Source organism: Hemiscyllium ocellatum, chromosome 25 (assembly GCF_020745735.1).
Source record: "Hemiscyllium ocellatum isolate sHemOce1 chromosome 25, sHemOce1.pat.X.cur, whole genome shotgun sequence".
Taxonomy (NCBI): domain Eukaryota; kingdom Metazoa; phylum Chordata; class Chondrichthyes; order Orectolobiformes; family Hemiscylliidae; genus Hemiscyllium; species Hemiscyllium ocellatum.
The window spans coordinates 52,477,143-52,504,975 of NC_083425.1; the positions used below are offsets into that span (position 1 = coordinate 52,477,143).

At 41.8% G+C, this 27,833-nt stretch overlaps 1 protein-coding gene across 7 annotated transcripts in view; it reads right to left on the minus strand.

The window, feature by feature from the left end:
- The window catches only part of tmem94 (transmembrane protein 94), a 135,310-nt gene that overhangs the window by 51,465 nt on the left and 56,012 nt on the right, over positions 1 to 27,833 (minus strand). For all 7 annotated transcript variants that reach the window (XM_060844332.1, XM_060844331.1, XM_060844335.1 and 4 more), the window contains 7 exons: positions 25,409 to 25,560; positions 15,020 to 15,122; positions 12,264 to 12,350; positions 11,041 to 11,157; positions 9,867 to 9,923; positions 4,738 to 4,842; positions 3,259 to 3,432 (listed from right to left, as the gene is read on the minus strand). In XM_060844332.1, coding sequence (XP_060700315.1) covers positions 3,259 to 3,432; positions 4,738 to 4,842; positions 9,867 to 9,923; positions 11,041 to 11,157; positions 12,264 to 12,350; positions 15,020 to 15,122; positions 25,409 to 25,560 — 795 coding nt within the window. The remainder of the gene's footprint in view (positions 1 to 3,258; positions 3,433 to 4,737; positions 4,843 to 9,866; positions 9,924 to 11,040; positions 11,158 to 12,263; positions 12,351 to 15,019; positions 15,123 to 25,408; positions 25,561 to 27,833) is intronic.

The following is a 27,833-nucleotide window of genomic DNA, read 5'->3' on the forward strand; positions in this document are numbered from 1 at the left end:
TTGCAGATCTGTATGATGCACTTGGAGCCCATCCCATTAAATCATCTAGACTGTTAGGTCCAGAATTTGATCAGTTTATGAGAAGTTGCTTATTTCAGTTACAGCAGTAATGAGTGTGGCCTTTTTTGGTTGGAAAGATTGGAACTCTGCTACACTCCCTCTGCTCTTCTGGGCTAGTAACAGGAAAAGTGACTACATATGGTCACATGCTTTCTTGAAAACTTCATGTGTGGATAGCAAATAAATAAGATGACCTGCCAATTGCATATGGTAAATGACCAACTGAAGGGTAACTACTGCTCTCAAAACTGTTCTCCAGCAGGAGGCAGCTGTGTTTGGTGTGAAAGGGGATTTTAAAAAAAATTACCCAAACAGAAGGAACAAAAATTACTGATGAATATCACACACTACGTATAGGTGCATACAGGATGGCAATCTATCTCTATTTCAAAGCACAGTGCACTAAACTATCAACTCATCTTTGCTCTGGCACATGAAACATTACAGTTGGGATTTTAAAATCAGCTAAATAAATTAAAATTGAATCTTCTGATGTCGCTGAGTGGTATGCTAAATGAGAGACCTGCAGGTCACTATTTTGCTCCCCCACGTTCACTGAGATCTATTGAGAAAGAGCGAGAGAAGGATGCACCACCTGAGTTTAACCAAGTTAAGGAATTATCAACTTGAACAAAAGGGCATGCTACATTGAGAAGATTAATGGTAGGGCTGAGTGGGAACACCTTCAGAAACCCACAAATGATGACAAAAGAAAGAAGACAGTATGAGTTAAGACAAGCAAAAAACACAAACGGGAAGACTTTCTACAAAAAATAATTAGAAGTAAGAGAGTAGCTCAAGCAAACATAGTTAATGTCTCATCTGACAATGAAAATAAGGAAATGGCAGAGACCTTGAACCAAACTGCTCAAAAAAATCAGTCTTCAAAGCAGCTCAACAACGGTAGAAAGGTTAGCAGGCAAAATGGAAGGGTGGGAATGTTTACAACAACCTAGAGGGAAAATGTAATAGAAGAACCAGAGAGGTTAAAGGCTGACAGATCACCTGACCTTATGGCTTGCATTCTCGGGTCTTAGATGTGACATACACTTCTTATATGTTATAAAGGTCTCAGCAGATTGAAAAACAACAAATGTAACACCTTTATTCAAGGAAGGTGATCGATATAAAGCTGGACAGCGTTGTAAGTCTGACATGCTATTGGGAAAATGCTAGGATCCGTGAGTTATCAAAAATTAAAATATAATCAAGTACAGTAAACATGGTCTTATAAAATGCAAATCATGTTTGAAAAATTTGTTAAAATTCTTCAAGGATGAATTGAACAGGGCAATATGAGGAAACCAATGGGGTTGGATAATATATTATGATTAGATTCTTTGCATGATTAGATTCTCTACAGTGTGGAAACAGGCCCTTCGGCCCAACAAGTCCACACCTCCCCTCCGAAGAGCAACCCATCCAGACCCATTCCCCTACATTCACCCCTGGCTTGTGCACCTAACACTATGGACAATTTAGCATGACCAATTCACCTGACCCGCACATCTTTGGATTGTGGGAGGAAACCGGAGCACTTGGAGGAAATCCACGCAGGCACGGGGAGAATGTGCAAACTCCACACAGGCAGGCAGGAATCAAACCCAGGAACCTGGTACTGTGAGGCAGCAGTGCTAACCACTGAGCCACCGTGACACCCCCAGATTAGCAAACTCAGATGATGTGCTAACAAACAGAAACAGGATAAACATGCTGTTTTCAGACTGACAATCTGTTACTATGGGGCACAACAGGGATCAGCATTGAGACGACTATTTACAAGCTGCATTGATAGGTTCCTACTAAAAAGATGTGAGGGGAAAGCAAGTTGTACGGAAGATAAGTCTGTAAAGAGATTCAGACAGGTTAAGTAAATGAGCAAAAAAATTGGTAGTGTACAAGTAAACATTGAGTATAAGGCAAGAAAATTGTGGGGTCATTAACAACGATAGGAAGAATAGACTAGCTAAATCTATTTAAGTAGAGACAGATATTGTAGAAGATGGGGATCTGGGTGTCATTGCGCAGAAAATATAAAATGTTAGCAGAGAGGTACAGCAAGTAAAAAGGAAGGCGAGGTGACTCTTATTGGGAGGGGATGGAATATTGAAGTAGACGGCACAAAGTACTGTTCATAATACAACTGCAGTGCTTTGTACAGATGGATCTCCTTATTTGAGAGATATATTTGCATTGGAGGCAGTTCAGTTTTTCCCTGGGATAAATAGGTCATCAAATGAAGAAAAGTTGATTCCAGAAGAGTGAGAGATTACCTGATTGAAACACAAGTTTGATGGGCTTCAGAGGAAGATTCTGCTTATGAGGAACTCTAGAACTAGGGGTCACAGCTTCAGAAGAGGGGGTCACCGATTTAACACAGAAATGAGAAGGGATGCTGCACTCTTGTGGGTTGTGAATCCTTGGGATTTTCTACATCATTGAGTTGGGGCAGGATCATGGAATATACTCACAGCTGAGTTGGACATTTTTTAGTCAAGGGTTATGAGGAGCAGACAGGAAACCAAGGTAGTTGAAACCAAGAGCAATCAGCCATAATCATCATTAATTGAACAAGTTGGCTTGTGTTACCATATAGCCTACTCCTGTTCATGTTTATGCAATAAAATATTTTCAAATTTTATTTCACAGAAGAATGACTCCTGCTTAAAAATGAGCATGCATTTTGGGCACAGTAGATATTTTGTTCCATTGAAGTGAATGTTGAGCATGTCAGAGCATAAAATATTTCTGCCGATCCTTCTCCTCATCTCGCATGATAATTTGATCCAATGCGATTACGCAAAATTACGCTCAAGTTAAAGTAAAATTATTCAGTTTAAATTAGCCTTGGCTAGTGCTTACATCCCACACAAGCCTCCTACAATCCATGCCAGCAGATCATTCTCTTCCTTTCTCTATCATTTAAATAGCTTCCCCTTAAAATGTAATAGTGTTACCTGCCTCAAATATCTCAAGGCAGTAAAGTCTACAGTCTAACCACTCAGTAAATACATTGCTGCTCAATCCCCTATTGGATTTATAAGTGGTCATCTTATAAGTATCATACCTGATTACTAAGTTTCATTTTCCAGGGCACCAAGGTAATTCTTAAACTCAAATGTAGAACTGACAGTTTGAATGGAGCCCCCATGTTCGGGAGATTTGAACAAGCGGATTACAGAACAAGTTAACACTCACCTCATCCTTCTCCTCTTCCATCTCTGGGTGAAGAAAGGACCTCATGGACAAGTCATCCTTCAGGTCCTCTAGGCTGTCATGGGGTGGTTCCACACGTCCACTAAAGAACAATACAGTTTCTGGACTAGGATTAGGCCACGACAGTATCCCTTGCTTGTCCACACAGCAAAGCACCTAAACAAGTAGAATGACAAGGTAAAAACATACATCTACTAAATATAGGCTCAATTACTTAATTTGAGCAATTTCCAATGCTGAGTAAGCTGAAGCAGGCCAATGCTCCAGATCATGAGTTTGAAACTTTGAATAGAGAGGCCAAAGGGGTAAACTGTTTCAGTTTTTTAAAAGATTTTCAAAGGGTTATAAGAAAAAGGCTGGAAAGTGGAGGTGGGGCTTATCAGATCAACCATAAACTCACAATGGCAGAGGAGACTCAGTGGGTTAGATTGCCTACTTCTGCTCCTAAAAGTTATGGTCTTATAAACAGAAGCATTCTCCCCACTCCTGAAGTAAATCTAGTGGATGGGGACAAAATCTTAAATTTAGACCAAGCCAATCAGGAGAGAAGTGGGAGAAGCACGTGCTTTTTAATGGGTGAAGCATAGTATTCTTTCCTAAAAACTGCAGTATCTTGGTCAATTAATAGGTTCAAAGAATTTGGCTCGCCAAGATTTTTAAGAAGCTAGGATACACTTGTAACAGTGACTTGTAAATCAGGAAGTTGAAGGAAGAGGAGAACTTGGTGAAATTACAATCACCAGAGACGTTGCTCCGAGCAAACTGATAGAACTAAGGGCTGACAAATCTCCAGGTCCTGAGGGACTTCATCTAGAGTCTTAAAAGAGATAGCCAATGAGATAGTAGATACATTGATGTTAATTTTCCAAAATTCATGTAAATCTGGTTACATCAGACTGGCAAGTGGCAAATATGAGAGTTCAAGAAGGGAGGGAGAAAGAATACAGGTAATTACAAGCCAATTATCTTAACAACTGGGACAGAATGGTTCCTAGATAAACATCAGGTAGGAACAGCCCCAGATTAACATCAAGAAATGAAATCAAACAGGAAGTAATGGAAATGGTCAGCAGGCCATGCAGCACTCAGACAGGAAAACAGCTAACTTTCCAGTTTGATCACAATATTTTACCTTTGCACGAGGGACGAAATTGCTCTCAATCCTATGCCAAGGCACTCTGAAAACAAACTTTCTTGAAACCACTTAAATGTCTGGTCCCTTACAAAAAATGCTGGCTTTCGCAGTGCAGTCTTTTATTGAATCTGGAGAATTATGGGCCAACTCTCCCTGTTAGCTCCTCAGTGGTAATATTTTGACAAACACCACCATCGAACCAAAAATGCAAAGCTGATTTTCACAGTTTAGAAAATGTTTGCGTACTTCACACACTTGACTCAAGAAGGCTCACAATAATTAATTGGAATCAAGGACATAAAGTAAAACCTTTTTTGAATACTCACTGTAACAGAACCCAGGTTCTGAAGCAGACTGGAAGTGTAGCAGAGGGTAAGGGACCTTCCTCGCAGCAGAGACAGAAAGTGACTCCAGATGCAAAACATCATTTCCTGTTAGGGAAAAACAAAACTAACCAAATTACAGACTAACTATGCAGAATGGAGAGAGGGAGAGAAGGCAGAGCTGCAGACAGCACATTCTGGTTCATGCTAAACATGTTTACACATAATTATTGCACTCAATTACTTCTTGGAAAATAATTGGCTGTTGGATTACTTTGAACAGTTCATGGTGGCACTCATCTGTTTTTACTTCATTTAAATCTTACTTTGTTGTTCCTGCTGTGCCATCTCTATCCCCAATTCACCCTAATACCTTCTTACTGACATCCTCTCCTTTAGCTCACTTTCGCACATTCTTCCTCTCCCTCAATTTGAGGAGACACTGGTCTTTATTTCCCCTCAGCTCATGCTAGCACCCAAAGTTCACAACTCTCTTTTAGCAAATTGGGAGAAAGTGAGGACTGCAGATGCTAGAGATCAGAGTCAAAAGGTGTGGTGCTACAAAAGCACAGCCAGTCAGGCAGCATCCAAGGAGCAGGAAAGTTGACGTTTTGGGCATAAGCCCTTCATCAGGAATGTTGGGGGAGGTGGCAGGTAGGGGGTTATAGTGGTAGGTCAGAGCGGAGGGTGGAGCGAATAGATGGGAAGGAAGATGTACAGGTAGGACAGGTCAAGAGAGGGGTGCTGAGTTGGAGGGTTGGATCTGGGTTGGGTGGGGGAGGTGACAAACCTGTGAAGTCAACTTTGATGCCATGTGGTTGGAGGGTCCCAAGGTGGAAGATGGGCCATTCTTCCTGTAGTTGTTGGGTGGCTTGAATTTGACAGTGGAGACGGCCCAGGACCTGCATGCCCTTGGCAGAGTGGAAGGGAGCTAATGTGGCCGGCCTCAGGGCAATGAGGTTGTTTGGTGAGTGTGTCCCAGAGATGTTCGCTGAACTGCTCCCCAAGTTGCATCTTGTCTCCCCGATGTAGAGGAAACCACATCTGCCTCCACCTTCAACTAGCCCTATCATCTTCCCACCTATCTCTCTCCCCACCCCAATCCTTCTATTTATCTCTCAGCCACCTTCCCCACCTCCCACGTTCCAAAAGAAGGGCTTATGCCCGAAACATCGACTCAGAGTCATAGAGATGTACAGCATGGAAACAGACCCTTCGGTCCAACCCGTCCATGTCGACCAGATATCCCAACCTAATCTAGTCCCACCTGCCAGCACCCAGTCCATATCCCTTTAAACCCTTCCTATCCATATACCCATCCAAATGCCTTTTAAATGTTGCAATGTGCTTCCACCACATCCTCTGGCAGCTCATTCCATACACGTATCACCCTATGCGTGAAAAAGTTGCCTCTTCGATCTCTTTTATATCTTTCCCCTCTCACCCTAAACCTATGCCCTCTAGGTCTGGACTCCCCGATATCAGGGAAAAGACTTTGTCTAATTATCCTATCCATGTCCCTCATGATTTTATAAGTCTTTATAAGATCACCCCTCAGCCTCCGACGCTCCAGGGAAAACAGTCCCAGCCTGTTCAGCCTCTCTCTGTAGCTCAGATCCTCCAACCCTGACAACATCCTTGTAAATCTTTTCTGAACCCTTTCAAGTTTCACAACATCTTTCTGACAGGAAGGAAACCAGAACTGCACGCAATATTCCAACAGTGGCCTAACCAATGTCCTGTACAGCCGCAACATGACCTCCCAACTCCTGTACTCAATACTCTGACCAATAAAGGAAAGCATACCAAACGCTTTCTTCACTATCCTATCTACCTGCTAATCCACTTTCAAGGAGCTATGAACCTGCACTCCAAGGTCTCTTTGTTCAGCAACACTCCCTAGGACCTTACCATTAAGTACATAAGTCCTGCTAAGATTTGCTTTCCCAAAATACAGCACCTCGCATTTATCTGAATTAAACTCCATCTGCCACTTCTCAGCCCATTGGCCCATCTGGTCCAGATCCTGTTGTAATCTGAGGTAACTCTCTTCGCTGTCCACTACACCTCCAATTTTAGTGTCATCTGCAAACTTACTAACCGTACCTCTTATGCTCGCATCCAAATCATTTATAAATGACACAAAGTAGAGGACCCAGCACCGATCCTTGTGGTACTCTACTGGTCACAGGTCTCCAGTCTGAAAAACAACCCTCCACCACCACCCTGTCTTCTACCTTTGTGTCAGGACTCTCCTGCTCCTTGGATGCTTCCTGACCTGCTGTGCTTTTCCAGCATTACACTTTGACTCTTTTAGCAAACCCGAGCCTCACAAAACCAGTATAGTTTCTCACCAACAGCGTCTCCAGGTTAGCAATGTTACTAAGAATTAGAACATCCTTCCTTGCTACTTTGAGAAACAAGAGACACCTGGCAGCAGCCTTGATTTTATGTTTGCAAAGCACAAAACACCAGACTGTCTTGATTCTTTAACTCAGGGAAGTATCAGCATAGCAGTACTGCCACTGGATTAGTAATCTAGTGTCCCACACTAATGTCCTGGGGATAAAGATTTGAATCTCACTACAAGAGTGTGGTGCTGGAAAGACACAGCGGGTCAAGCAGCATCTGAAGAATAGGAGAATCAAGGTTTTGGGCATAAGCTCTTCATTAGGAATTCCTGATGATGGGCTTCTGCCTGAAACGTCGATTCTCCTGCTCCTTGGATGCTGCCTGACCTGTTGTGCTTTTCCAGCACCACGCTCTCGATTCTGACCTCCAGCATTTGCAGTCCTTACTCTCTCCTAGTTGAATCTCACTATGGCTAATGAAATTTGAATTCATTCAGAGAAATGGAATTAAAAGGTAGTACAGTGACATAACAATGGCCGATTGCCATAAATATCCATCTGGTTCACTAATATTGCTTAGAGAAAGAAATCTGTTACCCTTACCTGGTCTGGACTATATTTAATCCAGACCCATAGCAACATGGTTGACTCTTAACTGCCCTTGAAAATGACCAGCAACCAATTAGTTCAAAGTTAATGAGGGATGGACTATAAATGCAGGTCCTCTGATGAAATCCACATACACAAACTCAAAACAGAATGATATAGAAAGCTGGGGACTGTAAAACTAGAAATAACATTTCCTTTATAGTGCAAAAATAGCAAAGATACAGAACTTGGCACCTTTAATATTTTCTACTATTTCCTGAATTAAATGCGAAAGGCTATATACAATCTAAGGCATCAGGGCAGCGAGCCAGGTGTCACATCAAATTATCTTTATCTGCTTGTTTTGGTCTCAATCCTTTAGTCAACTTTTTTTAAACAGTCAAACATTATTACAAATTGGCTTGGTTAAGTCAGAGCCTAATAGTTGAAGCAAAATTTGCACCAAAATTCCTGGGTTAATAGATTAATATAAAAAGGTAAATACGGATTTCCTTCACACTAATGGTTGAAATAACTGTGGTACAGCTCAGGGACCAAGTGCCTGAAAGTGACGATTGTTCACATTCAGATTCTGACAGATGTACGATTCAACTGGGTACTGGAAAGAAATTGAGTCAGTGCAAATGTGGCTACTACAATTTTTGGGGCCCGTATCAGCTGAGCAGATGTAAGCATGGTCTTTCACCATAGATTTAGTAACACCTGCCAGCCAACCTCCTGTTGTTCAGTATATCTGCCGCAATTCAGCATATTGACCATATCAGACTCTGTTCATAAAAATTTCTCCTCTTGCTATATCAAATGAAAACTGAATAGTTTCTTTTGAGCAAATAATACAGCCCCCTAGCAATGACACTGTTCTGACTTAATCCTGGACTGTTACTGAGATTGAATAAACCACTGACCAACTCTATAAGCATCAAATATGGAGGTGTGGCTTGAGCCCTATCAAATGGGTAATTTGTTCACATGCCGACTGCTGCGTGGCTGCGAAACTCATAGGGAACATTGAGCAGACTGTTAGTTCAACTACCCAAAATACATGACCCATTTGATAGGGCTCAAGCCACACCTCTGTAATTGACATTTATGGCGTTGGTCAATGGTTTGTTCAACATAGGTAACAGCCCAGGATTAACTGAGAACAGTGTCATTGTTGGGGGCTGTATTATTTGCTCAAAAGAATACATAGTTTCAGAAGAAACTATTCAGTTTTCATTTGATAAAGAGGAGAAGTGTTAATGAACCCAAATGGCACAAATGCATCATGTTCAGGCCAGTACTGGGATAAAAACTGGCATGTCACTATACCCAACCCCTACCTTCACTTGAGACAATTCCCTTTCAGGTAGATAAAGACACATTAATTATTTGTGCTTCATGGTATGGTTCCTTGACTATCTAGAAGGAAACATCAGAAAGCTGTACAAACACAGACCTAATTTCTTGCCCATTTTAAGAGACAGAAAACCAAGTTGTTCCAATGTGATTTTTGGATGTGAACTGCACAAGTGAGAAATGAACCCAACTGTGCATGCATGTGATCCATAGATCAAGTTACTTCCATTATAAAGTTTACTTGAAAACAAAGTTTTGATGTCACTTATCTGATAACCATTCACACAACTTCACAATTCTCTGCTCAAGGCCATTATGCTGCTGGCACACTCTCTGGTAAACAAACCTATATTCTGCTTTTCAGCCTCCGTAAAGTGGGAAACCAAGTCCCTCGTTTATTACTGGATGCCACAACATCACTTGCCAGGACTTTTAAAAATAACTTTTAGATGGTGCTCTCCTTCCCAGGGAGCTGCTTGCAACTTGCCCGAAGGAGGAAAAATAACAACTTACAAGCTTAAAGCAGTTAACAGTGGCAGCTAATTATATTCAAGGTACTGAAATGTAGTCAAGGAAATTCAGTGCAGAAGTTTCTCAAGCTGGACCATGTAATTATACTAAAAATAAAAATAAAATCATCAATGCTAACAGATATGTAACAGCAAATTACACTTGATACCCTCCAACTTCCCTCTGAAAGCATGTTTTGCATAATAGATCATTCATTACTATAAAAGAATGAGTGAGCAAAAATCTAACTGCACCAGTTGAAGGCAGGTAAAGACAACACATGAACGGGTAGCAGCTGGAGCTTGATACAACTCAAAGTTATACCTTTGAAGAAACTACTTCAGTGTAGCTGCTCAGAGTGTCCTCGGAGAATTTTGCTAGCTGGAAAGAGAAAACAGTCAGTCAATTCCAATTAGAGCTAATGAATTTGCACCTTTAAACAAAATGTGAAAAGTTTATTTAATGCAGAGTACAGAGTTATGTCTCCACTCCCTCAATATTCCAATAGTTTCATCAGCCCTCCCCCAAATACAAGGCAATAGGGACATCCCTGAATGCAAAAGGTGCCATGAAAGAGGTCAATCCATCCTTAGGGAGCCCTTCCACCAACCAGCTGAAATGTTTCACCTTGTCCAGTAAAATCAACGTTACTCTCTCCAGTTCATTACTGACTTCCTGAACTGTACAACTGCATAACTGACCTCCATCCAGAATCGCCTAAAGAACTAGACAAAAAAAACTAAAGGAACCTTAAGGACTGAGAATGCGACTCTTAATGAATCAAGCTGCCTTGGTTCCCTTGATGGTCGTTCATTAAATTTACCCATTCCCCATCCTCACAGGCACCAAAGCCAAGGTTTGATCAACTAGAGAGGAAAATATATACTGATAAGGCAGGAACGCCTAAGTATCGAAATGTCTATAACACTGAAACCTTCATCATTCAAAACCACATATGAATGAAAGGCATACAAGTAATATCCTGTTCCCGTCACCTGTATGTTGTTATCTTACATTGGTTTGCTTGTCAAACAACACCTTAATTTTAAATTTCTTATCCTTGATTTTATATTCTTCCCTGATCTTTCTCCTCCATTTCTCTGTAAGCTCCTCCACCCCCTCAAAGGTACCTGCGCTCCTTGAATTCATGTCCCTTGTACATCTGACCCCCAATTACTGGCCATGCTTTCAGTTGCCCGAGGTCGGAGGGTCACACACCTCCACGTTTCATTGTCCTCTTTTAGGACACTCTTTAAAAACTGAAGTATCTGACTCAGCACCGCCTCACCCGGCTGTCGTCAGATTTTGCTGTGAAGTGCCTGGGCAACTTTCATTGCAATAAAAGCATTACAGTTACAGAAATGCTTTGTTGTTAAATCTTGAGTTTATATAAAAAATAGTTTGCTTAAAATAAACTTCAAGCAAGAATCCATTTCGATTTAATTTGTTGCAGTCTTAATTTTCTTAATTCCAGGCAGAAGCAGGAAAAAAACCTTACCAGACCAACTGGGGGAGCCTTGCTGAATTGAGCCAGGACTCTTGCCTCTCCATATGCTGTGACAAGTACCCACACCACAGGGAAGAGCAACGGAAGGATAGGCAGAACCCCATTCACCTAGACACAAAACATGATCTATATTATATAAGCAAATGCTATAAATATTCAACCACCCACAAATCATTAGGATTAAAGTCAGCAAGTTAGAATTATTTGCAAAGTATGGAGTGAAATTTTAATTAGTGTAAATTTTTCTAAAGGAGCAAAAAAGAGAAGCTAGCCTCTGCAGATTAAAATCGGTGTAAGTTGGATAATGGTGAACTCAACCACAATTACCAACAGTTGATCGAATAAATGCAAATGGCTGGACAATGTGATTTTAAGCAATGCTCCACTGGAGAGGGTTGGTAGGCAAGGGGTGTCAGAACCTACCCACCACACTTGCTACAATTTTACACACTAAGAGGGAGGCCTTTCTTGGCCTATGGGCCAATTGAATGGTCACTTAAGAGCCTCTTCCCACCCAAGCCATTATATTTCAGACAGTTGGAGGCTCATGCCAAGTGGGAAGCCTGACTGCTTCCAATGATGGGAAAGAATACTGGCCACCTCCATGTGCCCACTGGGCCTCAGAGAGCATCGTCAATGTATTTGCCCTCACTCCAGTTCTCTTCTAAACCTGGCCTGTGCACAATGCCCTTCACATGGACATGCCAGTTTAGTTCCGGTAGCCCTACATTCCCATAACTTGGTTCATGCCGAGCCTGAGCCAGTTAATGATGTAATAACCGAAATTGCATTTTTTTTGTGTCTGTTGAGGGGGGTAGGGGTGGGCAACCTCAGAGGAGCTGACATTTACACCAAGGTGGAGGGGGCCACCAATGCAACATAAGGTTCCACTCCATATCTTTCCTTAGCTCCCATGGAGATGCGCACAGAGCCATGGATAGAGAGAGGACAGCCAAGGCAGGATTCAAACCCAGGTCCTCAGAATATTATCTGGCTCTCTGGATTATCAATCCAGCGATAATACCATTATGCTGATGTATTGTTGCAGAATTGCAGGATATGGCTGAACATTTCTCCTGTAGAAATGTACCTTCGTCTCAGTAATCTAGCCTAGGAGACTATTTGATGAGATCTTAGTGGGAGACATTTAATATCGTCCTGCAATGAAAAGCTTGCAATATTGCTTTGAATTATATTAAGGTCTACAAGTTTACCTGAAGCTGGAAGAAAGTGAACTGCCAATCGCCAATTCCGGGGGCTTTGAGTGCATAACGCACAGCGTTTGTAATCAGAAACAAAGCCTTCAAACAAAAAAGAAGGCATAAACCGTGAATATTTTGTTTCAAAGTCAACAGGAAACTATTCAACGTATCACAGCAGGAAACAGTGCACCAGAAGCATCATACCTGATTACCTGCCTAAATGGACTCAAAGCAGTTATTATGAAATGTATTCACTTGTAGCAGTATCGATGTAAAACCACGGGCTACAACTGGAGGTTAGAGCATGGCAGCATTTACTGAACAGTTAATCACTAAACAATAGCCAAAGAGGTTTGATTTGCTGGCATTTTCCAGAAAAATTCCTTTGGATTTACTTTGCATGAAAGATTCCTCTTAGCTGTCTCTCAATACCATGAGGCTGAAGCCTAGTTATGAACTGCGGTTACAATATCAATACATGTCTAGAATGAATCCAGAACACAGCGAGATAGTCTTCTCCAGGTCGTGGCCAGTTCTGGATTTGCACTGCAAATTTAGCATCGGATCAAGAGAAGTCGCACTGAGCAATTTCTACAGATCAACGTAAATTTAGTCTCCTCTGACAGGGCATTCAGAAAGTTACTTTGAACCTGTTTGTGTAGTGAAATCACTCCTAAATTATATAGGATTTAAGACATAAAATCAAACGGTCTATGCTGGTTGTTACATTCCATACAAGCATTTCCCCAACTGACTTCACCTACAGTTGACAGCATATCCTGATTTACTACGTCTCTTGCAATTATCTAGCTTCCCCTCAAATGCATTTACACTATTTACCATTACACTCATCTGATAGAAAACATTTTATGGAAATAAGTGGTCACTCATCATCACCAAGATTAGATCATAACGCTTTCAGAAATTTGCAGAGTTTTAGATCTGAACCAATTTTCAACAGCTGAGTAGTGCTGGGTAGTGTTGGAGAACAGAGGGATCTAGGGGCTCAGATACATAATTCTTCAAAGTGTACGTCACATATAGACAGGATGGTGAAAAAGGCATTTAGGAGGCTTGCCTTCAGTGCTCAGTCTTTGAGCATTGGAGTTGGGAAGTCATGTTGAGGTCGTACAAGGCCTCTTCTGGAGTACTGTGTCGCATTCTGGTCACCCAATTATACAAAGGATATTATTAAGCTGGAGAGGGTTCACCAGGAATTTGAGGAGAAAGTGAGGACTGAAGATGCTGGAGATCAGAGCTGAAAATTTGTTGCTGGAAAAGCGCAGTGGGTCAGGTAGCATCCAAAGAGCAGGAGAATCGACGTTTCGGGCATGAGCCCTTCTTCAGGAATGAGGACTTTCCTCATTCCTGAAGAAGGGCTCATGCCCAAAATGTCGATTCTCCTGCTCTTTGGATGCTGCCTGACCTGCTGTGCTTTTCCAGCAACACATTTTCAGTTCACCAGGAATTTTGTCAGGTATGGAAGGTTTGAGTTATAAGAAAAGGCTGGGTAGGTTGGAATGTTTTTCACTGGAATGCAAGAGGTTGAGAGGCAACCTTAAAGAAGTTTATAAAATAATGAGGGGCGTACATAGTGTTAACGGTCACTGTCTTTCCCTAGGATTTCAAGGCTGAGGCACATTTTTTAGGTAAGAGGAGAGAGATCTAAAAAAGACATGGGGGCAATGTTTTACACAGAGGGTGGTTTGCGTGTGGAATTAACTTCCTGAAGAAATGGTGGTTGTGGGTACAACTACAACATTGAAGACATTTGGAATAAAGACATGAATAGGAAAGGTTTGGAGGGATATGGGCCAGGAGCAGGCAGGTGGGACTAGTTTAGTTTGAGATTATGTTCGGCATGGACTGGTTGGACCCAAGAGTCTGTTTCTATGCTGTATGACTCTATGCTACAAAATGAAGCATATCTTATGAACCATGCCTCCACAAGACAGAATGCCAGCTTTAAGTAACAAAACCAAGTATGTATTTATTCTTCTTTGACACATGGATTGAGTTCTTTGGTTAGAACAGCGGAACACTTCAACTCGAATAGTTCCACAATCAAAGAGGCCAAGAAATGTGCCAGGCAAGTGCTACAAACTTCTCTCAGTGGGGAGCAGAATACCAGTGTGAAACTCAACCATAAAAATCAAGACAGCTTCAGTCACAGGGCTAAGCAGTCTTGTAGAAAGCGCAGGAACCTACACTAAATTTGGGAGAAAAGAAAATCAAACCACAATTGATTGGTGTTCCTGCTCCTGTTAGTATACCAGTGACCTCAGCTGGACCATACTCATGGACAGGATAAGGTCTTGCTCAAATGCTTCACACATTAGATCAGCCTACTGGACCGAGCTGGTCAGGGACATTTGAAAAAACATTATTGTAGGTTTGATGTTCATGGGCACCGTCAATAGCATGATCCAATATCTGCAGGAAAAGAAGGGAGCACATTGGGAGGATAATTTTAAAACTCTTAGATTTGAAATTTTTTTTTTGGATATCCAGTGATCTAAAGAAATTTGGGTTTTCAGCATTTGGAATTGTAGCTTTATTTTTCTCTGGGGGAGAGTGAAACAAAGTCCATAAAAACATCTTCGGGGAAAGAAAATGTAATGCAAAAAAGCCACATACTAATGCAGTTGTTAACATTACTGAAATACACTATTGAGTGTTGACAGCTTTAGTTCTAAGGAGATGAGGAACCAATGACACCAAATTCAGCTCAACAATTGTAAGTCTGGATATAAAAATGACTTACTTACTAGAACAAAAGGAACTGTGTATTTCTCCATTGCTGACTGTACCGTGTACCGCTCATTGTCAAGTGCGGTGACAGGCCGAGATAGTGCAAGATCCAGACTGCGCCTGAGAAACAAGACAGGTAGGACTTTTACGCAGCAAAACTGACTACAAGAGGGGGACAAAGTCCGAAATCTCACACCACCAGGTTCTAGTCCAACAGGTTTATTTGAAATCACAAGCTTTCGGATCATAGCCCCTTCGTCAGGTGAAGTGAGAGGGAAGCACACAGAACCCAGAACTTATGGGCAGACAGATCAAGGGCAAAGAAGATCAAAAGATTGTACAAATGGTGTGAGTGGTTCGAATGATAAGTCTCTGCAGGTGGACAAGGGTGTTAGACATTGAGTAAGACAGGAAAAACACAAAGGACACGGATGCAACATAAAGGTTTTCCATTTCCAGGGCCAGGGAGTCACAGCAACAGGAAACAAACAGATAAGGAGTGGAAGTTCCAACAAGGGAACCTAGGGTGCAGACGTGTGTGCATGAACAGTTTGCAATTCAGCCTGACAAATGGGACCACAATCATCATCTCCCTAGCAGATGAAAGCATGAAACTTATCAGAAAAGCAATATAAATTAGACTGAAAGATCACTCTGTTTAATAACTTGATTATTTACAAAAGACAGCTAATACATGGGGTCCAGGGATGGGCAAAGAAACATGCTTAAAAAATATTCATATTTAATCCTCAAAACCACTAGCGGACAAAAGGTTCACTTCTGTAGCTTTAAGTTCTTTAAGACAAAATACTTGCAAACCCAGGGGCGAAAGATGGGAGCTGTCTTAAAATCAGGTTCCAATTGATTTGCTGGATATGGTCACTGAGTCATAGGGATGCACAGTATGGAAACAGACTCTTCGGTCCAACCCGTCCATGCCAACCAGATATCCCAACCCAATCTAGTCCCACCTGCCAGTGCACAGCCCATGTCCCACCAAACTCTTCCTATTCATATACCCATCCAAATGTCTTTTAAATGTTGCCATTGTACCAGCCTCCACCACTTCCTCTGGCAGCTTATTCCATACACGTACCACCCTCTGTGTGAAAAAGTTGCCCCTTAGTTCTCTTTTATATCTTTCCCCTCTCACCTGAAACCTATGTCCTCTAGTTCTGGACTCTACCACCCCAGGGAAGAGACTTTGTCTATTTATCTTATCCATTCCCCTCATGATTTTGTAAACCTCTATAAGGTCACCCCTCAGACTCTAGGGAAAACAGTCCCAGCCTATTGAACCTCGCCTTACAGATCAAATCCTCCAAACCTTGTAAATCATTTCTGAACTCTTTCAAGTTTCACAAAATCCTTCCAATAGGAAGGAGATCAGAATTGCACGTAATATTCCAAAAGTGGCCAAACCAATGTCCTGCACAGCCACAACGTCACCTCCCAACTCCTGCACTCAATACTCTGACCAATAAAGGAAAGGATACCAAACGCCTTCTTCACTATCTTTTCTACCTGTGATTCTACTTTCAAGGAGCTACGAACCTGCACTCCAAGGTCTCTTTGTTCAACAACACTCCCTAGGACCTTACCATTAAGTGTATAAGTCCTGCTAAAATTTGCTTTCCCAAAATGCAACACCTCGCATTTATCGGAATTAAACTCCATCTGCCACTTCTCAATCCATCGGCTCATCTGGTCAAGATCCTGTTGTAATCGGAGGTATCCCTCTTTGCTGTCCACTACACCTTCAATTTTGGTGTGATCTGCAAACTTACTAACTACATCTCTTATGCTCACATCCAAATCATTTCAAAAAATGAAAAGTAGTGGAGCCAGTAGCGATCCTTGTGGTACTCCACTGGTCACAGGCCTCCAGTCTGAAAAACAATCTTCCACCACCACCCTCTGTCTTCTACCTTTGAGCCAGTTCTGTATCCAAATGGCTAGTTCTCCCTGTATTCCATGAGATCTAACCTTGCTAACCAGTCTCCCATGGGGAACCTTGTCGAGTGCCTTACTGAAGTCCATATAGATCACATCTACCGCTCTGCCCTCACCAATCCTCTTTGTTACTTCTTCAAAAAACCCAATCAAATTTGTGAGACATGATCTCCCACGCACAAAGCCATGGTGACTATGCCTAATCAGTCCTTGCCATTCCAAATACATGTACATCCTGTCCCTCCGTACTCCCTCCAACAACTTGCCACCACCGACATCAGACTCACTGGTCTATAGTTCCTTGGCTTGTCCTTACCATCTTTCCTAAATAGTGACAGCATGTTAGCCAACCTCCAGTCTTCCCGCACCTCATTTGTGACTGTCCACGATACAAATATCTCAGTAAGCGGCCCAGCAATCACTTCCCTAGTCTCCCACACAGTTCTAGGGTACACCTGATCAGGTCCCAGGGATTTATCCACTTTTATGCGTTTTAAGACATCTAGCACTTCCTCCTCTGTAATATGGACATTGTTCAAGATGGCACCATCTATTTCCCTACATTCTATATCTTCTGTATCCTTTTTCACAGTAAACACTGATGCAAAATACTTGTTCAGTATCTCCCCCACCTCCTGCGGCTCCACATCTCTTGCCTGATAGTGAAATGCAGGAGTTAAGGCTTTCTCTTTGTCCCTGACAGGATGAAGGATGAAGGGCTTATGCCCGAAACGTCGAATTTTCTGTTCCTTGGATGCTGCCTGACCTGCTGCGCTTTTCCAGCAACACATTTTCAGTTCTTTGTCCCTGACAGTCAGCACTACAATTAAGAGGAAAGATGTGCGAGGCAGAACTGAACTGAGCTACAATGCTTTATACTGTCAATGCAGCAAGTTGAGCGTACAATCTTGGCTGTATTGAAGGAATGGTTACTTTTTCCACAAATATTTGATTCATAAAATTTTAGAAAGCACAAAATATTGTTTTGAAATTTCAAGACGTAACAAAATTTGACTCATCTCCATAAATCACATTCCATTCTTAGAAGCCTCAATCCAATTGTTAACAGTCTTAATAGTCCTGAAGATAAAAATCTCAACACCCCAGTCCAACACCAGCACCTCCAAATCATAGTTCTGAAGAAGTCACCAGACTTGAAACATTAACTCTGCTTTCTTCCACAGATGCTGCCCGACCTGCTGAGTTTGCCAGCAGTTCCTATGACACTTGTATGATAAATTCCACGTCAGGCATACAGTCCAAATCAAAACATGTTGAATTGGAAATTATCAGAAGTGCAATGGAAATAAACTTTTCTCCCTGCAGCCCATTCCACTGAGGTGTCTCAATACAACTTCAGTACTCACAATGTACATTCCTTGTCAGTTATATTGCCAGAAAGTTTGTCAGTTTCCAACGCTTCAGTGTACAATGATGTGAAACCCTAGATACTGAACTTACTACATTGTTCCTGTGCAGCAACTTTAGCACGTTCCCTCAACACATGGCGTTTTTGACTTTGGAATATGCTGGTCTGCTACACTCAATCAAGGACAACCGTGCACTAGAAAACTAGCATGAACAGTTCCCTGAGCCAGTACAAGTAGGATCAAAAACTCTGATTAGATACAATACTGCAGAGGGTGCCACAAGACCTCTTGCTGCAAACTACCTCATGAGCGCACTCTTGCCACTGGTTCATCTGCCAAATACACTGTTGAAACATGAAAATTAGCAAGGAAACGGATACATAGGTGCTGATATTTCTTCAGGTAGTGAATGTAAGGAAAATACTTGAGAAGCTAGACAAGCAAAGAACCTGAGACAAATATTAATTCCTTGCTCGTCTCTCTCTCTCGCACATCTGGGCAGAATGAAACCAGTGTCAACAGGTGACAGCCAATAAGCAGCAATCTGGAGGAAGAAATTATACCTTTAGGAAGTTGGATCAGAAAGAAAGCCTGGCATTAATACAATACACAAATGCAGAGGGTGTGGGGGGAGGTGACCCATCACAGCAGCGAAGTGACACTGTGACTGATTATCCTTTATCGACCTGAACTTCAGAACTGAGACGTGAAAAAGGGTCTCTGGACCCGAAACGTTAACTCTGTTTCCCTCTCCACAGATGCTGCTTGACTTGTTGATTTTCTCCAGCAATTCCTGTTATGTTTCCAATTTCCAGCTTCTGCCATTCTTTGGGTTTGTTAAACGAAATGCACATTTTCCTCAAAAATGGATCAGAAGCTTTGTGTACATACCACATAAACATGGCCACAGGCCTGAAGGTGTCGGGCTCATTTAGGTTGAAACCTTTTCACCTTACCATCACCACAAGGGGAGAGAAAGATGGGTAGCTATGTTGGGAGGTGAGAAGTATATAGCACACTTAAGAGGCTTTTGTTAGCCAATTGAATTAATCTTGACTGATAAAGTGCACTTTTTCACTCATCTGCAATTTTTATATTATATTAAATAAACTTGAAAAATACACTATTCTGTTTATGTTTATGCTTTTTACTACCTACTTAAGGAGATGTTGAAACTTATTTCAAATCCTGGTGACTCGAGGACAATACTAGAGGACTGACAACCCTAGATACAAGTAAGATGTTGATTTCTGTGGAACTGCATACTACAAACAGAACAGCTGTGAAAAGACAAAACAAAAGTTAACCTGAATGAGTAAACATGTAGTGTATTTAGAATGGCTACTTTCACACACTGAAATGTCGAAAACAGGACTCAAATCAGCTTCACCATTCAATATGACCATGGCTGATCATCCAACTCAGTCCCCTGCTACCCATCCATATCCTTTGATTCCTTCAGCCTTAAGAATAATCTAACTCTTTCCTGAAAATATTGAATGTTTTACACTCAACCATTTTCTGTGGCAGAGAATTCCAAAGGCTCATCTCTGGGTGAAAAAACTTATCTCAGTCCTAAATAACCCACCTGTATCATTAGACTGTGACCCTAGTTCTGGACTCCCTGGTCATCAGGATCATCCTTCCTGAATTTACCCTGTCTAGGTCTTGTTAGAATTGTGTGTGCACCTATGAGACACGCCTCATTCTTTGAAACTCCATTGAATATTGTCCTGACTACACCAGTCCAGTCTTTCTTGATACATCAAGGTGGTAAAAACAAAGATGCTGGAAACCAGATTCTGGATTAGTGGTGCTGGAAGAACACAGCAGTTCAAGCAGCATCCAAGGAGCAGCGAAATCGACGTTTCGGGGAAAAGCCCTTCATCAGGAATAAAGGCAGTGAGCCTGAAGCATGGAGAGATAAGCTTGAGGAGGGTGGGGGTGGGGAGAAAGTAGATGAAGGGCTTTTGCCCAAAACGTCGATTTCGCTGCTCCTTGGATGCTGCCTGAACTGCTGTGCTCTTCCAGCACCACTGATCCAGAATCTGGTTTCCAGCATCTGCAGTCATTGTGTTAACCTTTTTACATAGAGTACAATGGGTGAGTGGGGGAGGGGATGTAGGTGATAGGTCAGGGAGGAGAGGATGGAGTGGATAGGTGGAAAAGGAGATAGGACAAGTCCGGACAAGTCATGGGGACAGTGCTGAGCTGGAAGTTTGGAACTAGGGTGAGGTGGGGGAAGGGGAAATGAGGAAACTGTTGAAGTCCACATTGATGCCCTGGGGTTGAAGTGTTGCCATTGTTCCCACTCAGGAATCTCAGAAGTAATTGGTCAGAGGGGACATGAAAATCTAAAAGATCAGAATGACTGAACACAAATTTAAATTGGTTGGGGAGAATTAACACGGACTGATAAAGAGCAGGATATATCCAAAAATTGTAATACAATCAGTTAAAGAAGTAACTGAAGTCGCAGACAGATCTGAGCCTGTACTTTATACGGACTCACAGAAGACATCTGATAAGAGACTGTTGTTTAAAAGTAAAGCCTGTGGAACTAAAGGGTTAGGAGATTGGTTAGGTAGCAGAAGACTGAGCTTCTGCTTTTTAATATTCAAATTGAAAGGAAGTAGCGTGGTTTCGAATAGATCTTTGCTGAGACTCAGCTTTTCTCTGATTAATTGGATTACAAGGGAGAATTGCATTGTCAGATTTGTCATGACTTAAATATTGGCAGGATAGACAGAAGCATAAAATTACAAATAAACATAGAATGGACAAACTTCTGACAGATGGATCTCAATACAGGGAAGTAAGTAGTTATCCATTTTGAAGCCAAGAAAGGACAAAATAAACTACGGCTTCAATAGTGGGGGAAAAAAAGGTGAAAAATGGATATCGTTAAAAAGGTCAAAACACAGATCAATAAAAATCAATCAGGCCGATAAAACTCAGGAAAAATTCTATCCAGTCAATTGCCATTCCACCAATCTATGCTGTGATGCAAGGGATTCTCACAGTGCTGTCAATTGGCACTTGCTCAGCAGTTACCTACACATCAGTGCTCAGTATGAATTCTGTTAGAGTGATGTAGCTCCTGATTTCATTAAATCCTTGGTCCAAATATGGAGCAAAGAGCTCATATCCAGAATTAAGACCAAGTGAGAGTATCTGACGACATCAAGGAGCCCTAATAAAACTGGTGTCAAAGGCAATCAGGAGGAAAATGCTTCTGGTTTGATCCAGGCCTATCTAAAAGGAAGATGGTTCTGGCTGCTGGAGATCAATCATCTCAGCACCATGAGTATTATTACTGAAGTTCCCCAGGGTAGTGTTCCAAGCCCAAATATCTTCAGTTGCTTCATTAACAACTTTGCTTTCATCAGAAGGTTAAACATGGGGATGCTCACTGATGATTGCACGGTGTTCCGCAACACTTGTGACCTCTCAGATAGGAGTGCAGCCCATGTTCATATGCAGCAAGTTTCAAGTCCATAAGCAACACTTAGGCCCGAGTTGATAAGAGGTAAGTAACATTTGTGCCATACAAGTGCCTAGTAATGATCATCTTCAACAAGAGAGGAAATCTAACCAATCTGATATCCAATAACAGTAGCACTGCTGAATCCCCTAACATATGCATTCTGGGAGTTATCGTTGAGCATGAAGTGAACTGAACCAGTCATATAAATGATTCACTACAAGAGCGGGTTAAAGGCTAGGAATTCAGTAACAAGCAACTGATCAACTAAATGCTCCAAACCTGTCCATGATCCAAAGGTAAATAGAGTGTGGCGCTGGAAAAATCTCAGGTCAGGCATCATCTGAGGAGCAGGAGAGTTGATGTTACAGGTAGAACCCTTCATCAGGGCCACAACTTCCAGCACCACACTCTGTCTACACCGACTCTCCAGGATCTGTAGTTCTCACCATCTCCCACCATCTATACGATACAAGTCAGAAGTGTGATGGAACACTCTGAAAACTCAAGGTCCACCCCCTATAAAAAATCAGCACTTGGTTAGCATCCCATCCACCAAACATTCATTCTGCTATCACCCCACACAGTAGCAGCAGCGAGTACCATCCACAAGATGCACTGCAGCAACTGACGAAGGCTCAAGGGCACCTTCCAAACCTGTGACCTCTACCACCTTGATTGACAAAGATAGCAGATGCTTAGAAACACCCCATCAGCAAGCTCCCCCCCACTCCCCCAAGCCACTCCTCATCGTGTTTGGAACTACATTGCTTTTCCTTCATTGTGACTGGGTCAAAATCCTAGAACACCTTTTTTAATATCACTATGGGTATAACTATATAGCAATTCAAGAAGATGGTTCTACCACTTTCTCAAAAGCAATTAAAGACAGCCTGGCCAGTGACGTACAGACCCCACAAATGAATTTTAAAAAAGGCATAACTAAATAATCAAAAAGTATACAGAAATTACACCACAGTCAATGTTTCTCAGCTCAGGAAACAACAGGTTAACAGGAAGCTCGGATCATAGCCTCGTCTGTCACAAACATCAGGAAAAGGTGACAGAAAATCCCAACACCAAAGTAAATATTATAAAACTAGCAGACACAAGCTGGGGTTCCCATTCACAATGTTTGCTCCGTTGGCTTTGTTCTTCCATACTATTCAGCAGAAAATAGGGGCAGAGAATAGCAACATATAGCACTTGGACATTGTCCTGAAGTCATTAATGTGGGTAACCAGTGGATCACTGTAATCATCACTTAGAGTCAGAGATATACAGCGTACAAACAGACCCTTTGGTCCAACCTGCCCATACCAACCAGATATCCTAAATAAATCTAATCCCATTTGCCAGCATTTGGCCCATATCTCTCTAAACTCTTCCTATTCATATACCATCCAGATGCCTTTTAAATGTTGTAATTGTGCCACCCTTCAACACTTTTTCTATCAGCTTATTCAATACATAGACCACCCTCTGTGGAAAAGTTGCCCTTTTGGGCCCTTTTAAATCTTTCCCCTCTCACCTTAAAGCCATGCCCTCTAGTTTTGGACCCTACCTCCACCCTGCAGAAAAGATTTTGTCTATTTACCCTATCCATGCCCCTCATGATTTCACAAACTTCTATAAGGTCAACTCCTCAGCTTCTAATACTCCAGGGAAAACAGCCCCAGCCTATTCAGCCTCTCCCTGTAGCTCAAACCCTCCAACTCTGGCAACATCCTTGTAAATCTGTAGTGGTTCTGTTCGCCGAGCTGGAAGTTTTTGTTGCAAACATTTCGTCCCCTGGCTAGGAGACATCATCAGTGCTGTGGAGCCTCCTGCGAAGCGCTTCTTTGATGTTTCTTCCGGCATTTATAGTGGTCTGTCCTTGCCGCTTCCGGGTGTCAGTTTCAGCTGTCCGCTGTAGTGGTTGGTATATTGGGTCCAGGTCGATGTGTTTGTTGATGGAATTTGTGGATGAATGCCATGCCTCTAGGAATTCCCTGGCTGTTCTCTGTCTGGCTTGCCCTACGATAGTAGTGTTTTCCCAGTCGAATTCATGTTGCTTGTTGTCTGAGTGTGTGGCTACTAGGGATAGCTGGTCGTGTCGTTTCGTGGCTAGTTGGTGTTCATGTATGCGGATTGTTAGCTGTCTTCCTGTTTGTCCTATATAGTGTTTTGTGCAGTCCTTGCATGGTATTTTATAAACTACATTAGTTTTGCTCATGTTGGGTATTGGCTCCTTTGTTCTAGTAAGTTGTTGTCTGAGCGTGGCTGTTGGTTTGTGTGCCGTTATGAGTCCTAGGGGTCGCAGTAGTCAGGCTGTCAGTTCTGAAACGCTCCTGATGTATGGTAGTGTGGCTAGTCCTTTTGGTTGTGGCATGTCCTCGTTCCGTGGTCTATCTCTTAGGCATCTGTTGATAAAGTTGCGCGGGTATCCGTTTTTGGCGAATACCTTGTATAGGTGTTCCTCTTCCTCTTTTCGCAGTTCTGGTGTACTGCAGTGTGTTGTAGCTCTTTTGAATAGTGTCCTGATGCAGCTTCGTTTGTGTGTGTTGGGGTGGTTACTTTCATAGTTTAGGACTTGGTCTGTGTGTGTTGTTTTCCTGTGTACCCTTGTGGTGAATTCTCCGTTCGGTGTTCTCTGTACTATCACGTCTAGGAATGGGAGTTGGCTATCCTTTTCTACTTCTCGCGTGAATCGGATGCCTGTGAGTGTGGCGTTGATGATCCGGTGTGTTTTTTCTATTTCCGTGTTTTTGATGATTACAAAAGTGCATCAGGACACTATTCAAAAGAGCTACAACACACTGCAGTACACCAGAACTGCGAAAAGAGGAAGAGGGACACCTATACAAGGTATTCGCCAAAAACGGATACCCGCGCAACTTTATCAACAGATGCCTAAGAGATAGACCACGGAACGAGGACATGTCACAACCAAAAGGACTAGCCACACTACCATACATCAGGAGCGTTTCAGAACTGACAGCCAGCCTACTGCGACCCCTAGGACTCATAACGACACACAAACCAACAGCCACGCTAATATTCATGCATTGAATGGGCGATTCATTTCCATTTGTATAAAATCAAAAACCTGTCAATTCAACATTACATAAGAGTATTTCAGAAATCCAAACCATATAAAAATGTCAAACTTTGGGTCCAATATCACCTCAGCCCTAATGGAAGGAGGTTCACAAACTGATATTTTTGTAACAGACTCATAAAAGGAGATGCACTGCAGTATTCACCAGCTATCTAATTTTGTCAACATAGCTAAAATTCTCACACCACTGAGAAATATCAAAAGGGTCAAAATGTAGCGGCCCAACCAGCAACACAGCCAAAAACAGCCTCCTATATATGCTCACTGTAGCTTACCTCACTGTCTATGCTACCTCATGCAGCTCAACAGAGGACCAACTTTATTTTGATTTCTAAAACTACAACATGGAATATTTGCCATGGAAAATCAACATGATCTTTAAAGACAGAAGTATTAAAAATACATAAATATAAGCTAATTTAGTGAATTCCATGGTGCCATATAAAGATGAGTGATTTAAACAACATTATTAACACGAGACATTCTCAGCTCCCCTTACCTGACATTTTCAAGAACTGGAGTTCTCACTACTCTAAAGTGTCTGTGCTGCTGAGGAGTCTCAGGTCCTTTCTTTCCTTTTCCCCTGGGTGTAGGTGGGGGGGAAAACGGGGGAAACAAATCACCAGGCTCCAGTACGATGTGCTCATCATCCTGTTTCAAGCAAGGAGTGAAGGACAGAAAGAGATGGAGTCTTATTGCTGGAGTTAAAAAACTCAACATTAAACAGCCAACATCAAGCACTGGCAGCTAAGCAACCAGTGACAACTGCAATATTAATCAATTACAATCACAAAAACAAGAATCCCATCTGCTCTTTTCAAAATGTTTTTACAGTTAGAGTCATGTCCCATCAGCCTGCATTTGGTCCATATCCTTCCATACCTATCCCACCAATGTACTTGTCTAAATATTTCTTAAATGTTGAAATTGCACTCACTTCCATGCTACCTCTGGCAGCCTATTCCAGACACTCTCCACCCTGTGGGTGAGAAAACTGCCCCTCTGTATCCTTTTCTATCCTCCCCCTCTCATCTTAAACCTATGTCCTCTAGTTTCAAACTTCTCTACAATGGGCAAAAGCTATTGGCTATATACCTTATCTCTGCCACTCATGATTTTATAGGCTTCTGTAAGGCTACCCCTCAGTCTCGTGTGCTCCAGGGTGAAAGTCCCAGCCTATCTAACCTCTCATCATAATTCAAACCTTCCAGTCCAGGTGGCATCCTAGTAAATCTTTTCTACACTCTTTCTAGTTTAGTAATATCCTTTCTATAATAGGGCGACCAGAACTGCATGCAGTTACAGACGTGAATTGAGACCTTTGATTCACATACCTGCAGAGCAAAATTTCTGTAAGTAATTTAAAAATTAATCTAGTTGTATTTCCTTTCCTTAACTTTACCTCCAAAGTGTATTGGTTTATGTTTCTACAATTAACTGTGAAGTGCAAGCTAACTGCAGGTCCTACAAATCTTTTTCAAGTCTGCCATTTAGAAATTACTTATTCTCAAATTTACTTGCACATAATAAGGATAGCTTGAACTTAGGTTCCTATTGAACATAATGCATTAAATCATTCAGCTCTTTTCCCTCTGTCTTTTATTTCTTACCTTCTGAATGTTCCGCATTCTCCTGAATGATGCAAATTGTCTTTGTCACAAATCCTTTTATAGGATCTATCCAAAGGCTTTTAAGAATCCAAGTGAAATACAACCTCCGTCCTTTGCTTATTGTCCGTTACATATTTAGAGAATTTTCTACATTCGAGCATGGCTATTGAAATCCCATGCTAATTAGTGAACTGCGATGGCAGTACTTAATAATTTCAATCCATATCATACTCCAACAATTCAGTCACATTTAATGGATGCAAGATAAAGACTTGGGGACCAAAAAAATGCCAGTTTGTACAGCATTAGTACAGGATGCTGATTGCTTGGGCCATTGTTGACATGGAGATGCAGCAGGAATAATTAATTGACAATCATAGTTCACAGACCACAAGACACGTAGACTTTTGTCAGAGTATTTCTGTGGAATACTACAGAAAATGGCAGTCTCCATTTTCTCAAAGGAAATGGTGCAATGCTCGCATAAATTCCTTTTAGCTCCACAAAACAGGATCCTGTGTGTGTTAATACATGAAGCATCGAGTACGGCCATCACAATGTGAGCCCAACTGACAATCTTAAATTGGTTTCTAGTGCAATTCTTGTCAAACCATGTCAGACATGGTGTTCTCCAGTTTACAAGTACGGACTGACTGAGCACAATTGGCATACTGCCTGCTTCAAATGGTCAATAAGTCGTTAATAAAAACCAAAAGAACCGCAGATGCTGTAAATCAGAAACAAAAACAAATTGCTGGAAAAGCTCAGCAGGTCTGGCATCATCTGTGGAGAGAAATCAAAGTTAATGTTTCAGGTCTAGTGATCCTTGCTCAGAACTGATGGTAGCCAGGAAAATGTCAGTCAACATGGCATGTTGTTTGATACAGTCTACCAACTGTTAGGATGTTAGCTGACACAAATACAAAGACATGAAGCTTGTTACCTTACACTTTGCAGTAAACTAAAGAGTGATTTCTCCACTGCCAAGCCAAAGAGATGTTTTGCTTCACATACAAATGATTGTGATGTAGGAGTTTCAGTGCGAGTGTGATGCTAAGAACACAGGCCATGAGTCTCAATGACTGGTGGACCACATGAAACACTCTGAGCAGGGAGCATGCTGACCCTCTTCAACAAGCCTCTGCTTTCAAGTATCGAAACAGCATGCTCAATTATACATGAGATCCTGCTATTGAACAAAATTTATGAATTCAGACACTGCTAAGAAATACACTGGAAACCAATGTAAAATCAGCAGTCGGTCACAATATGATGTATCTGCACAACTCAGAAGTTACAGATATTAACATTAAT